This window comes from Pundamilia nyererei, unplaced genomic scaffold (assembly GCF_000239375.1).
Source record: "Pundamilia nyererei isolate P.nyererei 1_Seehausen unplaced genomic scaffold, PunNye1.0 scaffold00036, whole genome shotgun sequence".
In the NCBI taxonomy this organism is placed as follows: Eukaryota; Metazoa; Chordata; class Actinopteri; order Cichliformes; family Cichlidae; genus Pundamilia; species Pundamilia nyererei.
In genome coordinates this window covers 1,379,527-1,397,454 of record NW_005187437.1, presented here as the reverse complement: position 1 = coordinate 1,397,454, position 17,928 = coordinate 1,379,527, and the positions used below count along the sequence as shown (strand labels likewise).

Sequence of the window (17,928 nt, the reverse complement as noted above, 5' to 3'; positions counted from 1 at the left end):
ATATATAAATATATGCAGTGGCTCCTAGAGACAAAACACGTACAAACTCCAAAACACATTTCTAGCATGAACTGAACTTCCAAAACGGAGCTACCTAGATCACTTAAATTACACAATTGAAAGCATGAAAGCATATGTGTATTGTTTGTGTATTTATACACAAGCATTCATATATAGTCAAATAATAATTAAAAAAATGTTCATTTACCTGTTATTACCACACACCAAATCCGGTCGTTGGTACTTTCAGGCTTGTGTAGCTGTAACGCTTCCAGCTCTTCATAAATCACAGACGCTCAGAAAGGTTGGCTTTTCACAGTTTATTCCTGCAGAAGACATAAAACACACTTAACAGGTGTCTTCTGATGGTATCAGCAATTGTAGCTCCCTCACAGTGCAAACGCGCACTGTGTTGACAGACTTACAATTAACTTTTTAATAAAGAAAAGATGGAAAATAATAATTTCTCCCATTTTACAGTCTGTCACACTGAATTTGTATACAAAAAGAAATCTTATGAATAATGAAATACATTTCACAATCGTATAAAACAAAATAACAGGATAACAGAAGTATCACCGACTAAACATTTCCCTCTAGTGGACAAATTAACAATAGCGCATTACATTTTCACTTGCTTGTGCTTTACAGACAAAATGACTGTTAACAAGCTCACGTACCTGCAGAAGACATAAAACACACTCAACAGGTATCTTCTGATGGTATCAGCAATTGTAGCTCCTACAATGTAAAACAACATCACAAAAAGCACAGAAAAACAGTAAATCCAAACACATTTCGTGCTATGCGCAGCAACCACTAGGGGGCTAACAAAAGCTTACTGCCAAAGCGCATAAATACGGCAGAAACACTGTTTAACAGCAACCAGCCTTTGTTTCGGTTACACAGAAACTTTTTAATATCAATATGAACCTATGTTCATATTGATATGTGAGGAGCGGAAGCCTTATGCTGGGCTTACACTTTGCGATTTTTGGCCCATTTTGAGCCGATTTTTGAGTCGTGCGACCGTTTTGGCGATCGGCCCGATTTTGGCCTTCATCGTGCGTCGTGCATCGTGTAGTATACGTGGGGTAACGAGACGCGATTAACACCTCACGACGAGCTCCCGATCATCAATCGCTTGGTCGCGAGGATTTCGTGAGGGTGTCACCGCAGTTTGTCACACTGCGCACGCGCAAACACAAATGTCAGCGAAAAAGACGGCGCAGCACGGCAGTGCAGCGTGTGATCTGACACAAGCGATTAGGGATGGGTACCGGTTCTGACATAAACGCTAGTAACCAGACCGAAAAGCAGCGCACATTTCGGTGCTTTATGTCGGTGCTTTTTTTTCTGAGCTGTGATACACTTCTAGCCAATAATTTTACGTTTCCGAGGATAGTAGGCGGGTCCAGGTATGTGCGTTCTTTTAGAGCAGAGCGACAGATTAAAAATGCCCAAGGCGAAGCGGTCAAAAGTCTGGCTGTACTTCACAGCAAAATATGCAAACTCAGTTGCCTGAAGTGCTTTAAGCTGATACTGTGATACTGTCAAAGGAGGTAACACCTCAAATCCGATGAAACACCTGGCGACGCATAGCGTTTTTTTAAAAGCCCAGAAATGCGCCGTATGATAGCTTGCTGCGAGACCTCACACCGAGCACATCCACCGAGCACAGGCAACCCACTGTGCGTGGGTTGCCTGTTATCAGACCCGGAGTTAGCAATATTCCCCAAAAACCCCGAAGAGGAGAGTCCTGGCCCCTAGCCCTGTCAGTGTAGCAGAAATGATGACGGATGATGATGGCAGCAGCAGCCGTTCTTCTCTGCGTGAGTAGCTTAATGTTGTTCGTGTGTAATTTATGTTGAGTAGGCTAACCACGTTATTACATTAATGCATGTAAGGTGAACTAGCAAACATCATCATAGCTACATCCGGCTGTCTTCTTGTTTGATGGCAGATACTCCCTTCACCCTGGCCAAAAAGGCTAAAATGACCAAAGAAAAAGTGGAAAACAGTTAAACATGAGAGGTTTTGGACAAAGTTTGTGTTTTTTCCATTGATTAAGCACTGCTTCCAGCCAAGAGTGATACCATATATGCCCCATAGCTGCAGAAAAGGCTAACATTGTTATCTTTTTACAAAAAACCAGCTGAACATGAGAGGTTTTTGGACCAATTTTGTGTTCTCCATTCTTTAAGCACCGGTTTGAGCACCGTTTGAGCACCGGCACCGTTTCAAAAGTACCGATTTGGCACCGGTATCGGATAAAACCTAAACGATACCCATCCCTACAAGCGATGGAGGCACAACTTGTAGAACTTTGGAAAGCTCATCCGAGCCTTTTCGATGTGGCCTCACAAAATTATCACGACCACAACAATAGTGTGAGACCCTGCATCGTGACCTATGAACTTCTAACCCCTGCGAGTCAATCATACAGTTTGAGCAGGAGCTGAATCGCGCGACTGAAAAAATCGCAGTGTCTGCCCAGCATTAGCAGCTTCTAAATGCTAGAGTGAGATCCGGTTTCTGGGTTTTCAAAATAAAATAAAATTTTAAAAAATGATAAAATTCACACTTAAAATGATAATTAAGAACAGGTAAGTGCATGTTTTTCACATGTATTTTTAACTCTGTTACATAGCCACTAGGTAACAAAAGCTCAACACTGCACCCAGCATCCTGGAGCACTTCTGTTGTCTTTTGTTCATGTTTTGAGTTTTTATGTGCTTCTGAGTTTATACGTGTTTTTACGTGTTTTGGAGTTTGTACGTGTTTTGGAGTTTTTACATGTTTTTACGTGTTTTTTATGTGTTTTGGAGTTTGTACGTGTTTTGGAGTTTGTACGTGCCACAGGGTTCGTACGTGATTTGAAGTTTGTACGTGCTTTGTCTCTAGGGGCCACCGTAAATATACTTTTATTTATTCACTCCACATAAAATGTAATAAATAAATCATATAATACAAAAACCAACTATTCACATTTCAACTTTTAACTATTTCAATTTTCAGCTTTTTCCTTTTACAAATTTAAAGTGACACAACACAAAACACTGCAAACCACAACACAATTAAATATAAATTATAATATGATAACAAAAAGAACATGCACATTCTCTGTCATATGGACCTGCATGAATAAACTTTTTGAATCCTTTATCATCTGCAACTGAAAATAGTTGTGGATGATTACTATACCTTTCTAATTTGACTTGTTGTCCCTGGCTCTCTTTCTCTCCCTCCTGCTCTGTTCCTGTGATACTGGTGTAACTACCGCCCCTCCCCCTTCTGCCCAGCGTAAAGCACAAGGCTCATGTGCTGAGTGAAGCGGAAAAAAAGTGCGAGAGAGAGAGAGGGTGAGAGAAAGAAAAAAATCTGACGGCTCGCAATAAGGAGCCGGCTCGCGTCGTTCACGTCAAAGAGCCGGCTCTAAGAGCCATTTCGTTCGCGACCGACCCATCACTACGATCCGCCTATTTGCCTTTACGTTTCAAGTGGGTGGGGTGTCAGCTTCACTCTGCTTTTATGTTCACTTTCACAGACACGGCGCATTTACACAGAGGGGATATAGCCTACTGGCTCTGTGAGCACGTGGCCACGTCGAGACCGTCCACATAAATCACAGTGTTGAGCGTCTCTAATTGGCTCCTCGGGTATGCGCGCACGTGCGGGCTTAAGTGGAGAGGAGGCGGGGGGAGGGGTAGTTTTACAGCCTGACTAAAGGTAGAATATCCTACCACGGGTAGTGTTTGTGTGCTAGTGTGTGCTTAAAAATCGATTCTCCTGCTGCTGTAGGTGGATGTACGAAGTGCCGTCCAGTAAGAACATCTAAAGGTGAAGGTTTAGCTGCTTCAACTGGTCACACCTCAGCTCCATCAGTGATGCCATCAAAATCAGAGTCCAATCCACACCAGCTCCACCATCATCACTCACATTTCCACACAAAACCTGTTAGACTGAGCAGTGTGCTACCTGTTTACTGTTCGATTACCATAAGACAAGCATGCACGTGTTTTTGAAACTTTGCAGTTCATAGTGATTCTGGTTGATTTGTTTGATGTTTGGCCTTTTTATTTTAATTTTTTTTTGAAGAAAACAAGAAATTATGTTGTATATTTTTTTGGTAAATTGAGGTATCGTTCAGTTCATCGTTCATTTTGTTTGTAACAGTGTGTGTCTACTGTTTGGTGTTTGGCCAGCAGTGTTCAGTAACAGTAAAACTGCAGCAAATCAACGAGATGAGCTCACTACAGCTCAGGAAGCTCACGGATTCAGGCAGTAGTTCGCTTGTGGGATAGCAAAAAGCAAGGAAAGCACTCACCTGTAAATCTCCCACACCTTGATAATGACTCTTCATAGATAGATCGATAGATAATGTATTTATCCCCAAGCAGAAATCAAATATCCAGCAGCTCAATTTAAAAACAAACATCTCTCCAGTCATAAATCAACAGATTACCTCCTATCTCCCAAAATGACTCAAAAAATGATGGGTTTATTATTTCACCTATTTAGCTTTGTGCATGGTCTGTGACATCATCTTCAAGCCCTGCAAGGGACTTTAAATGTGGCGTATGGATGATGCAAATCCAAACTAGAAAGGTGGATGTTGGTGGGTTTTGGAGCTATTGTGTGGAAAGGTGGAAATGTACCATTGTTGACACTTTGGAGAGCCTGTGGCGTGCGTGTAGTGGTGGTGGTGGGGTTCCCGTTCTCGATTGCTTGGTAATTGTTTTGTTAAAGCAGCGTTTAATAACAGAGTCAGTTTCCATCAGAGTCAGTTACCATGGAGATGAGGGCTTTCCTGCTCTTCCATTCTGTGCGCCTCCTCCCATCACTGCTGTGTGAGATTCAGCTTAGCAAAATTAATGCCGTAAATGATTGCAAGGTGCCTCTTAATACATATTCTTATGTCATTCACATACATGCGGAGCGATGCAGTAAACTTTCAAGGGCATTATTTGTTAATATTAAAGCGAATACGGCTGTTTCTTCAAACACATACGAGCACATCTTTCCACAGACCCCCACTGAGGCTTTTTGTTGTAGCTCTCATCCAGAATCTCACCCACATATATCGAAGGCTTCACTAACAAGAGCGAGGACTCGCTGTGCACCCAAACCAGTGAAACGTGAGGCAAGGCTTTGCTTCAGTCAGCAAAACTGCATGGGAGGAGCAAAGAAGACGGGGCTGTTTAACTGCACGAAACAAAAACAAAAATAGCTTAAATAAGATGATTAATGCAAATATTATTTGGTTAAATACATTATGCAGACATTTCTTGTGGATCAAAGAATAACAAAGGCACGAAGCAGGGACAACAAGCAACCTGTTTCTCAAAATATAGAACTGAAACAGGTGGTTAGTGTTTACCCTCATACATTTGATTGGAAAATCAGAGCTTCCACAGGAGTAAATGTCTTATTGTGGCCAGACTTGGACTCAGTTATCTGAAGAGGATTCCCATGATGACCTAATAAAGGCTCCAGCAAAACCTGAGGTCTTCATTTATTTCCTCACTGACTCTATTACAAAGCCCCTCAAACACTGCAGATACAAAGTGAGCCATGGTTTAGTGCACTGCAAGTCAATTTGCACACACTAATGATATGTTAAAATGTACCATTACCGTAATTGAGGCCATGCAATATAAACAAATAAACTTGCATTCCTATTGCTGGGTGACAGCAACAGAGGCGTGCAACAGGACATGATGTGGTGTAAGAGGAAACATTTTCAAAATGCTGTGATGCAGGAAGTAATACCACAGGGGATTGGCGAGGTGTGTGTCTTGAGTGTTTCTGTGAAAGTGTATGTGAGGAGCGGGGGAGAAAGAGCAGTGGGTTATCACGTGTCAAGCAAATTTTGTAGGGACTATTGAGTCCACAAGATGGCGCATAAATGCAATAATGAGGGTGAAATAACTACATTAGTGTCTGCAACTGTAGTCAGTATTGCACGCTCTCTTTGGGGCTGGAAGTCGTTGTTGTGATTGCTCTCACTGACCCCTGATGGAGATGATTGATATAAGAGTCAAATCAGCAAACTCCTTCAGCAAAACAATCATACGTAAACTAGATTTTATCTAGTTTCATGACAACATGATGCACTGAGGACTCACCTCATTCATTCCCCACATGATCATACAGCACTGCAGCACGTCTTTCTCCAGAATGCTTTAAGGTTTTATCTTACAGTATAAAGCATTGTCAGTTGACTATTGTTTTGATTTAACACTACATAAATAAACCCAAATTAAACTGGACCTGAATTATCCACAAACATACATTTGTCTGTGTTGTACAGGATTTTATAGAAAACTTTTGCTGGAAAGTTGCTGCATGAATCAATTAATGAATAAGTTCCTCTATAGAACTAGAGTTCGTTTGGGGCATCTAAGCTTCCTAAATGCCTAAGAGAAGAGTTATTTCAGTAATATGCACCTATAACAGTGATATATTTACATATGTAAATTTGTTTTTTCCAGCAGAAAGCAATGAAGGGTGAGTTCAGTTTCCCACTAGTGATGGAGCATCTCCAACAGAAGTATGTGGTGATATTTAAACCTAACAAACAGAATTTTATGCAAATGAAAAGAAATGTGAACAGTACAGTTCACTGCAGTACAATTGGAGAATAAAGGTTTTTGCATAATCTTAATGTAAAAATCCACCACTAAGCAGATACAGGACAACTTTACCACGAAGTAAAACTCTCTACAGGAGCGTTACGCTCTGTCGCAGGTAGAATTGTATTTATTTTTAGGTTTTTAATGAACAGTTATCACCACTAGGGGCTCCAGTGTGTTAGCCTATTGTACTTGTAAAAATACACACAGTGATTTTATGGAAATGATACTTCCATGTCAAACTGCCCCTTATCACATTATACTATTGTCTTGCCGATGCTCCTTTTTTTTTAAAGCAAACCACTGAAAAACTTTTATTGCAAATGAGGAACAAAGCAAATGTTTGCCTTATTTCACTCTGAGATTAGGTCTGGGAAGTTTTTTTTTTTTTTATTAAAAAAGAAAAAGCAGCTGCCATAGGACAGAAGCAGGGTGCAGTCTAGACAGGCTGCCAGTCTGTGGCAGGGTTAACACAGAGACACACACAAACATGCACACCTGTGAAATGGTGAAAAACAACAGTCATCACACGCAAGTCACATCTGCACTGAAAAACTATGTGTGTAGGCCATAAATAAAAGGATCAAAAGCAATAAAAATGTACCTCACTTGAGTTCTTTTAAGGACAGGCTTATGGCTACGTTCCAAAACACACTCAGCTATTAAGAGATTTGGCGAAGGGCTGCAGCTATCCGACAGAAAATGCATTAAAATTTGTGCCCCTCACAACTGAGTCATCAGCTTGGAGACTAATCCACAAGGTCTGTCTTTGCCTGTGGAGATGCCACATGAAGAGCGAACAGGAGCTGCAAGTCGACGCCCAACTCCATCAACCACTGAAACAACCAACAAACAAAATCCCCCCTTGCAGTCTTCAAATTGTTACTTCAAAGCCCCCAACTTCCTCTTCTGTGGTTAAAGTGTTACAGTGTGTGTGTGTGTGTGTGTGTAATGTATCAAGGCCAGATTTTTAACACCTACAGTAATGAGGAAACTAATACGAGTTAATCGTGTAACATCAACTTTACAGTAAGTTTCGTTAGTGGTGGAACAGTCTCTATATCGTCATTTTTATTCAGCAACGCACATTCATTAACATGAGCGTTTAAAAATGTGCAGTTGGTGTCTGTGTACAGCCGGCAGGTCGTTCAATCACAGACACTTCTTGGTAAATTCACTCTAATCAGATGAACTTTCAAAAAAACAAGTCTGGTGTTCAATAAAGATCAAACCTGCAGACAGCTGTGGTTACAGCGGTTGGTGTTTGAGCTCCAGCTGCTCACGGTGAACTATTGTAAACTATTGTTTGCTTCTTGAAATATGTTTTATTAGGCCATTCTTTGCAGTCTGTTAGTGGTAATGTGCGATAATTCACAATCACAGTCACGCACAGGGAAGCTGGCATGCACGTGGACCTAAAACGATGGCTCCTTTTATTTGAAATAACATTGTGTTTATTCAATCGTGAATATATCTTATCTTCTAATCTGCAGATGTCTGTGGACATGCAGGATACTGAGTGTTGTTTCTTAGAAGAAAAGTTGCTGCTGGAATTCTTAGAAGTTCAGATGTTTTTTGATGTCGTGTTGAGCACTCCTGAACCTGTTCATACAAGATGAATGTTGCAAAACAGCAGAAAAGAAGAAAAATACATTTATGTGTAATGAAAAGTGAAAAAAGAGTGCTGTTTGTTTTTCCGTGTTCTAAATTTAAACTTTAATTTGTCCTCTAAGAGAAACAGGATGTAAGAGTCTATGTTCTCCCCCAGAATATGAAGGAAACTATTTACTCTTCCTGACTTTACCCACATCATGTGAGTGACATCCTCCTCACAGTCTGCACCACATGTCCATGAACCCCTTTGAAGTCTTCCGTTACGGGAGGCGCTTATGATACTGAAGCTAGATAAATTGGTGTTGGTGTAAGTTCCTGTCTACAGTTTCCTCCAGGCAGGCACAGAAGCTGTCACTTGTGTAGAAGTGTAGAGTTTAGGCTTTACATCACAGGGGCAGCTGAAAAAAACGCACACACAGAAAGGTCAAAGCCCAAGCGCCGTCGCAAGAGGCCTCCGAGCAGCCTAACGCTTCCATCATGGGTGAAAACACCATCACGAAGCCTCTCGGGCTAGTTTTTATCATCACAGCTCACATGGTGTTCAACGGTAAGCCGTCTCATTCGTAACTGTTTTACTCCGTGACGTGTGAGAGGTTTTGTGTCCTGGCAGCGCATGATGAACTTGACTGTCTGTTACATTTATTGCTCCCTGATTCCTCTGACAGTTAGTTAATGCACTGAATATTTTGTATGTAACTCGTTGTAGTAGGTCTCTAATGACAACTCAGTTTCCCCCACTCAATTACCATTACTGAATCATAATTGGGGAGTTCCACGAAGCTCTGGTTTTGTGACTCAACTTTATTTGTCGGTAACCCTGTTTCCACAAGTGGTTTGTTCTAAGTTTTGCTGCGGTATCTGTTAGAGTTTTATCACAGACGAGCGATATTAAAACAGGGAACTGGGTGTTTCAAAAATGTTGAAAACACTGACACATTCTGGATAAAACACTGTGTGCTTGTGTCTGAGGTGAAAAAGGCATTGCAGCAAATTAAAGTTAGTCTGAGGCATTGTGAATTTAGCCCTGGCTCATAATGTGTACGTTCTGATGTTAAACAAATATAGCAATCACACTTTTATGATGCCAAAAACAAGCGATCGTACTAATACCACATGCAAGCCCTCAAATCATTATGGAGACATCCGCAGGTGCTTCACACATGTTTAGAGAAAAAACTTGAAAAATAACTTAACTTAAAATAGATATTTAACATAGATACACAGATAGAAAACGCTGATTTGGGCTGATTAATTTGGAAAAAGACAACGCAGTAGCTCCAGTCCCCCCGCCGTTCTGAACTTAATAAACAGAAGAGAATAGAAGGATAGTGTCTTCACCTTTTAGCGTATAATAGAATATATTTGAACTTTATTTGTTTCCGTTACTGTTTTTAGTAGGTGTCCAAACACCTAGACTCCTGTTTAAATATAAGTACTTGCTATTTAAAGGATTCTAATCAACAAATCACATAGTTTCTACAGAAGACAGACTTTCAAACAGAGGAGATGACACATCTAAGAAAAGTTACTTATCTCATTTCTATATGTGAGCTAACACTGAACTTTAGACACAGATGGCAGCTAGATAAATCAGGTAAATCAGTCTGAACTTCGCCTTGGTGCTGTTGCTGGTGGCTATATGGCTGTGTAGACTGATCCAGCACTGCTGGCCTTTTACTGTGGCGGCTTAGCGTAGTTTAAACACTACCCTGTAGTTTTACTGTCAGTGATGGAAAGTAACTGTGGAACTTGCACTGAGGTAGTGAGCAGAAGGGAAAAGTGACCCGCCTGTTTCCTTTGTGGAGAGGATCAGCCGTCCTGTGCTGCTTCTGTGGCTTTTAGGTTTTTGAGGATTAAACCAACTGATGTCTCTAACACAGAATATGTCACATGGACTATTCTGTTTTCACTACTGCTTTCTTCCAGCTACCCACAGCTTACACTGTATACTGAAGAGCATCAGTTTAAAATACTATAGGATATATATATATATATATATACACACACACATATATAAATACAGAGACGAATATAAATAAAATATACGAAGGGAATAAATAGAATAGATAGGAATAAAAATAAAAATACAAGTGAATTGCACATTTCAAGTATTGAGGTCTATTGCACCATTGACAATTTACAAAAGTATTGCACAAAGGTATTGCACAGTGAGGTGAAGAGGCACTACAGCTCAGTGTTTATAATGCAAATCTGCTCTTCTGTCTCCATACAGACCCCAGCCATGCACAAGTCATCGGGATCTTTGGCAGCAACATCACCCTTCAATTTACATTTAATGTTAGCATTAATGTAAACAGTCAAATTGGAATTTATATAACAGGCGAGAAAAAGATTGACGATTTTAAAAGTTGGAAAGGTTCCTTTGTTATTTGCCCCCAAAACAATTCTGTCTTTTACCACATCATAAATCTCACTCTAAACCACACTAACACCTACTGGGCCAGTTTATTTGGGGGCAACCTAAGAAAAAGTAATGAAGTGAAGCTGACTGTTGAAGAAAGGAACATAAGCTGTACAGGTAAGGACATTCGTTATCATTATAAGCTGCACATAATGAAAACGACTTTAACACACAGTAGAGCAATATCAAGAGCAGACTAAAGTGAAGTATGTTTCCATTATATTCATACAAACAGAGCAGCCATATATAGTATACACTAATTCCTCACCACCTTTACTTTCTCAATGTTTGCCTCTTTATTATAGATCCTGTAATAAATGACATCATCATTCCTAATATCTTTTAAAATACTATTCCAAATTAAAATGATCACTTTAATTAATTGTGTCTCCTAGTATTGACTGCATTAAATATAAAAACCATATAGTGTGTATAAGTGTCATGGATCCAAGGTTGTTGTTAACCAGTTAGTGAAAAGTTTAAAGCCCATATGAAAATAAGTCACTAACACACTATTAAAACAGTAGAACAAATTAAATATGATTGTCACAGAGTCCTGCAGGTTATGTTTTTGCCACATTGTTGATAAAGGCTCAGTTAGAACAGAAATATTTAAATAAACAAACAAAAATAGCTCCTCGTTCTCAGATCATATTGCTGAGCATTTAAAGGATAGGTGACATTCAGTCAGTCCCATCTGCTGTAGATACTTACCAGAGCAGTAGGGCAATAATACTGCCTTCCTTTCCTAGCCTGTTTGAATAAAAAGCACTCTGTTGCTTTGACCTAAATGCTAAATACTGATGTCACCATGCTAGCATCTTGCTATCCAGCAGGCGTACATTAACCAGCTTTACAATCTAGGCAATCAAAGCTATCTAGCGTGTCAACATGTTCTAGCGTTAAATATAAATTATGTTTGCAAATATTTGGTCAGAACTGGGCTACTGTGCAAATTTACCTCTCTACCTGACAAGGAAGCCTGCTTGAAAATCAGGCACATCAAAGGGTTTGCAGTGCATTCACGGGGGACACAAACAGCAGTGTCAGTTACATTTATCCTCACAGAATCGCAATTTGCGTCATTCGTGGAGCTGCTGAGATGTTTGAGCGTAAAGCAGCTGATATGAGATTGACTGATGTACAGTCCCATTATAGATAAAATAATGAGCCTTTTGTAACTGCTTGGTTACTATTCACATATTCAGTATGTTATTTGTTATTGATTACAGAAAAACTGAATACTGATCACTGTTTCACATTCTCATTGGTTTACAGTGTCAGCTTACAGCCCATAAGAAAGAGTCGAAGTGTGTAATTTTACTGCCTACCATGCTTTATTTCTGTTGCTGATGTATGTTATAAATATGTATTATACTGCATTAGTCTATATGTACTGGGGAAATATGCATAGATCCATTGGGATCTAAACTTATTCAGTATCTTTAATCATTTTTATTTTTTGTTTCATTTCTTTTCATAAACGTGGTGCGAAAATATGAGTGAAGCTCACATATTTTCATGACTTTCTTTTAACTCCTACAGCTCCACCGCCGTCGACTAAACCCACAGTTTTCAATGAAAGTTCCAATTCCCTTTCCATCAATAAGATCATCATCATCTTTGCGGTTTTACCTGTGGTCCTGTTAGCAACAGTACTCCCATGGTTGATCTGTAGTCTCGTGAGACCCAAAGGTAAGCAAATATATGGTCCAAAAACAATCTTTACCTTCACTTTTCACTGATATGTTGTGTTGTGTCTGTTATCAGATTGTGGCCAAAACTTTTATTATTTTTTGGAGACGTAGGATTTTATTTCATTTCCATGCTGTAGTCTGAACGTAGTGTCAGCTGAGTTGGAATAAAACACATCAGGAACCTTTAATTCAATATTCTCCACATATAAATAGTAAAGGGGTATGAAGCCAAATTGCGTGTGCGGGGCTGCAGTCAGTAGTATTTTCTAGTTTTTCAAGCAAACAAAGTAATGGTAAGGAAACACTTGTTATTCTGTGGAAAAAATTTGCAGTTGTGTGGTTAGATGCTCAAAAATGCAAACCAGATTGCAGTTTCACATCCTTCTGATAGATGCGATGATTCATCTCTTTTGAAAATAAGTCCTCCTTCAGTGCATGTAAATCTAATTGTGCCTACTATCACTGAGAGATGGGTGGAAAGAAAGAGCTTGCATTATTTGTTCACTAATACGAGTGCGCTTTCACTTCAAAGACAAACCCCTCTGGCCTACTTTGAGTAGGAACGCTGCCACGCTTAAATAATCTGACAGCCCCCGTGACCTCAGAAACCGCACTAGAAGAGTTCCCGTACATGTATACAAATGCAAGCAATTGCTGACTGCGCACTCCTGCATCGTGCCGTGCTAATTGGGCCCGGCCGCTGTCCACGAGTAGAGGTTTTGCACAAAACCGACAGATGCTGAAGAGAAACTGCTCTCTGTCTTTGGCAACTTGTCCTGGTGCATTTGCACCGCTAGAGGATAAAGACAACGTGACTTGTTCGGCATAAACTTACAAAAAGCTTAGACCTAAAACTATATTATAAAAGTCAGGCTTGACTAAAACATTTAGTCACAAACTTTAGTTAAACTAAAACAAAATTAAAACATTTTACTTTAGCACAGCTTATTATAATCATTATTCGTTGAAAAAATATTGTTAAGCATGAAATTTTTTGTCGTCCATAATTTTGGCTTGCTATCACTTAATCTGAATGCTAATTTGTTTAATTAATGGTATTTATGTAAGAATATCGATAGCTTTTTTTATATCTTTTTCCAGAGGCGGGATCAGGAGGTGATGCTAAGCCTAGCTTAGCATTAAGTAAGTAAAAAGCATCGTAACTCTGTGTAAAGGTAACAAAATGCTGATATTAGCGTAAAAAAAGCTCAGGAATAAACATGCAATCTCATCATTGAGCTCAGTAACTGAACATTAACATTATCATTGCAATGATAATATTTAGTTTGTGTTTAGTCTAAACCGGCAAAGCGAAACCCGGTCTCCTGCGCAACAGCACAAACACTCTATGTGGTTACAACGTATTTGACGTGGATTCGTGCTTTTGATGTATTTGACGGTTAATTGCTTTATTTTTATGAACGTCTAACGTTTTTTTTCCTTATCTGATGAATCAGAAACTTATCTTGGATGTTATTTCCTTTATACTCCTGGGTGCTGTGGCATACTCCTACTCCCTACTTCCTATGAGCTAAAAAATTCCAAAACATGCGGCATTTATGTCTTTAATATTGAGATTTGACTATTTTCACACTTTTTTAAAAGTATGACAATGGAAAATATGTAAATCGGGGATAAACTGACGTGGTTGACGGGCTGTAACAATAAATTTGATAAGAAATTTTTTATTCGAACGTCCCACAAATGCTTCTTCTGCAAAACTCAAAATATAGTATACATGACCGATTTCACCTAGTTTGTAACATTTCACCTGCTTTTCTTCTCATGCAGACAAACAACAGCAACAACAAGAAAGGCCGCAAAGCTCCACTCCCACAGTGCAGGTAAGAAAGATTTTGATCTGCTGTTAGAGAAAAAAAAAGCCTGGAAATTCTTCAGCCTGACTCGAGTTGCCTTCGCAGGAATCAGTGGCGTCGTTGAGCAGCGTGTCTGCACCCTCGGTGATCTACAGCGTCTTGGACTTCCCCAAAAGACCTCCGACAATTGTTGAGATCAACCCAAGAGATACAGAGTATGCTGCCGTCAGCTATCTCACAGAAAAGAGACACATGTGATGCACAGCTCACTGTTCGACTAGTGTACATAACATAAATCTAAATATATATAAATATAAATTTCTTGCAAGTGTTAAAAATCCTGCTTTTGTTATACAGGGATGTCTTATTGCACTATATCTCAAACAAAAGAGTTGAGAGAGGAAGAGTCTGCATGGGTAGTGTGTATGTAGGTGTCACTTTGTGTTTGGTGGTCTCGAAATTGAGATGCATGCTGCTGCGGCAAACCTCAAGCCAGAACATAATACAGTTACAGTGACAACCCAGCCTCGCAGTTAGCTTTCAATTTTTCTTTGCTGTTAATTTGTGTCGGGGGTATCCGGCCGCTAAGGAACAGGCGATAAATTAGATTTTAGATTTTCTTCAGACCAGAAACACAAAGCAAGCACTTCCTGTGTACCCAGTGTCTACTGTACATCACTGCTCTGGGTCTCACTGTGTTTAATAGCTTCAGTGAACCACACTGATGCACTAGGTGATAACACAGGAGATGTAGTGACCCCTACAAACTTTGCTCCCTCTGTAGAGCACCAAATTTAGGTTGTTCTACCACTGAAATAGCCTCACTTCTGTTGACTAAAAACTACACTGAACAATTCTGATGCTTTTAATATTTAAAAATCTTTAAAAACCTGCCAACTAAGCACATGAATTTAGAGACAGCTTTGGAAATGTGGATATCCAAACCTGTTTGAATGGGATATGTTACCAAAACTCTGCAGCTGACACTGTCTTAAGTTATAAAAGTATCCCAAATGACAGAAATAACTAAAGCATGGTATCCTTTGTTAGTTCCTGTAAAACAGGGATGCCAAATTAATTTTACATCATGGGCCACAGACAGCCCACCAGTGAAACTACATGATAAATATGTAGACTAGAATCAATTACTAATATCTACACTTAATCACTCTGGTGTGGTATGAATGTCAGTTCCTATTTATCAGTTGGAAAAGCTACAAAACTCACACTTTGTAGTTTTGTAGCTTTTCAGTTAAAACTACAAAATCTTGCAAAGCTGTCCTGTAGGCCATATTGGAGTCTTTGCTAGGCCAAATCTGGACCCCAGACCTTATATTTGATGCCCCTGCTATAGAACCATAAATGACCTTGTAAGTGGAAGAATGGGAGTTTTCCACTTTAAACGAATGCCTAAATCCACATGTGGCCGTGATTACACCTCCGAGTTCACTTGGAGTCTGGTTGAAGGAAGTGCGTGCTGGCACGTGCCGTTGGTGTCACTGTATTGTAGTGGCTCATGAGAATCCCAGCACTTACTTGCACACTCTTGTAGATGCAGAACATATAATAAAGGTGTTATGCAGCAAGAAAATAATGCAAAACTTTCACTCGCTGTTTCTATAATTTAAGAACCAAAACCACTTGGTTAGTGTGATGAAGAGTGTGACACATGCCAGTAAGCTCAAATTTCTAAATTACCAAGTTGATAATTTCAGATACAATTTGCACAATCAAACAGCTGCTAGAGGTCAGTTTTAAAATGGGTCCCAATAAGTGGCTGCACACAGAAACTAGGGGCTTTTATTTTGTTTGAGTGGAAAGTTTTGACTGAGAATGCATCATCATGCAATCCCAGGCTGAAAGGTTTTACACTTTGATGACATTTCCAACATGAAAACCTTTCATTTTCCGCTTCACCTCATCTCCAGAATTCATCTTCACTCCCATGCTGATAATCGCGTGAGAGCTTAACAAGCTCACTTTTGACTTTCAGGTTTAGTGACTTCTTTTGCATCGGGGTATTTATCACAACACGGAGGAAAACGTTTCAGGGACACGTCCATACATGCTTATAGATCAGTTATAGACCTTTCAGCTTATCAGTACTGTATATTCAAAGGTCACTGGTGATTTTTCCATGAGCTGCTGCATCAGCTCGCCACTATCATGCAAATCTGACAACAACAATCTGACACTATGTGCAATAACTGCATGCATGGCCTCTGAAGTTCTCTTTTTGAAAGCTTATTGATGTCTTTGATTTACTCAGTTCTCATACATCTTTATCATATGTTAAAAATGTATTCTCTGGTTTATTATTCACCAGCTACTCAGAGAAAGAGCAAGTTCATTTTGAAATCCAGCAAGCTTTCAAAATGTACCGTCCTGTCACGTGCTACTTTATTACATACTGCTGAACTGTTTCTAATTGAAATACGCAGTTTTTAAGATGTAAATGGATGTAAAATTATCAACTTTATTGTGTGTGTGTATGTGTGTATAAATACTGTCTTCAGTTCCTGAATGTACTGTACTGGATCTGTGTCACAGAAGGAACAGAAACTGCTCTTTATTTTGATGGCAGCGGTGCATGCTGGGAGATGTGTAAAATAAGTCTTCAGAGTGTTGTTTTGTTTTTAAAAAAATCAAATATTTCTGAATTCTTATCCTGTAAAAACACCTCTAAAATAAAAAAAAAAGTTTACCTGAGATTCTGGTTTTCTTTATGGTTTTAGTAACTAAAGTTGACGCTCACCACACACAGTTGTGTATTTAAAGAATGCACTGTTTTATCTTCTAGTCTGTGTTACAGTAGGTCGTAGAGTCTTTGGCATGTAAAAATAAGCAGTATTTTAGCACGTTGCAGGGACTTACCCAAGTAAATCACCTATAACGCCAACTTTATTTTTCTGTCAAGACCACGTAATAAAGCGTGATCTTAGGTTATACACAGACGTGGATGCTTTTTCACCTTAGAATAAACTGAAACCTACACCGAAACATTGCAAAGTGTCTTTTAGTGTGCTAAAAGACTTTCGTTTTTAGTGATGCCCCAAACAGGCGTACGGCATCAGCCCTGCAAGGCTTTTGCTACCTGTATTGGCTGATTGGAGTAGGAGGCTGAATGGAAACCACTCAAATGACTGATGAGACAAAAATAAATTCTTTGGGTAGAACCTGAAGCGCTGCGTCTGGTAAACACCCTTCTGCTTAACCCCGAGATGACTGAGATGAAATATTATCTTGACAGCATCACGCTGTTCACACTTCTCATCAGCAGGGACAGTGAGACTGGTTAGAGCACACAAGGAAATGAAAGCAGCAAAATACAGAGAGGTGTTTGAAGAAAAGCAGAGCGACGCGCAGGTCTGGAGCAGCGTGTCTTAGGTTGCATATTTGACTCATACAGATTGTTCCGAAGCCAAGGGACCCTGATGGCAAATCCACAGACATCTTTGAATTTAAGCCTCATTCTTTGGAAACCCAGAAGGGCCCCAGCTGAAAATCTAAGGCTTTGAAGTGACATATGGGAGTCTGCATTTCTGATAACGCAGCACAGTGCAGTCTCATACGAACAAGTATAATGAAATCATACAAATCAATCATAAGAAGATCTTAAAATAAATTCTAAAAGATGAGCGAAGCGCAGTCAATAGAGGTGATGTGATGCCATCTGCTGAAACTAGTATGTGACCATCAACCATCAGTATGTGACTGAACTGCAGACTTTATCTTTTATTTGA

At 39.6% G+C, this 17,928-nt stretch overlaps 1 protein-coding gene across 2 annotated transcripts; it reads left to right on the top strand.

Annotated features, from left to right (window-relative positions):
* The first annotated feature begins 8,588 nt into the window (after positions 1 to 8,588).
* On the top strand, positions 8,589 to 15,354 carry LOC102209246 (uncharacterized). 2 transcript variants are annotated; one of them, XM_005730265.1, is made up of 6 exons: positions 8,589 to 8,796; positions 10,483 to 10,788; positions 12,217 to 12,366; positions 13,470 to 13,511; positions 14,160 to 14,212; positions 14,291 to 15,354. In XM_005730265.1, the coding sequence occupies exons 1-6, from the start codon at positions 8,727 to 8,729 to the stop codon at positions 14,441 to 14,443; spliced, it is 774 nt and encodes a 257-aa protein (XP_005730322.1). In that variant the 5' UTR covers positions 8,589 to 8,726; the 3' UTR covers positions 14,444 to 15,354. The 2 variants fall into 2 exon arrangements, with proteins under 2 accessions (XP_005730322.1, XP_005730323.1); XM_005730266.1 differs by lacking the exon at positions 13,470 to 13,511.
* Positions 15,355 to 17,928: the final 2,574 nt, after the last annotated feature.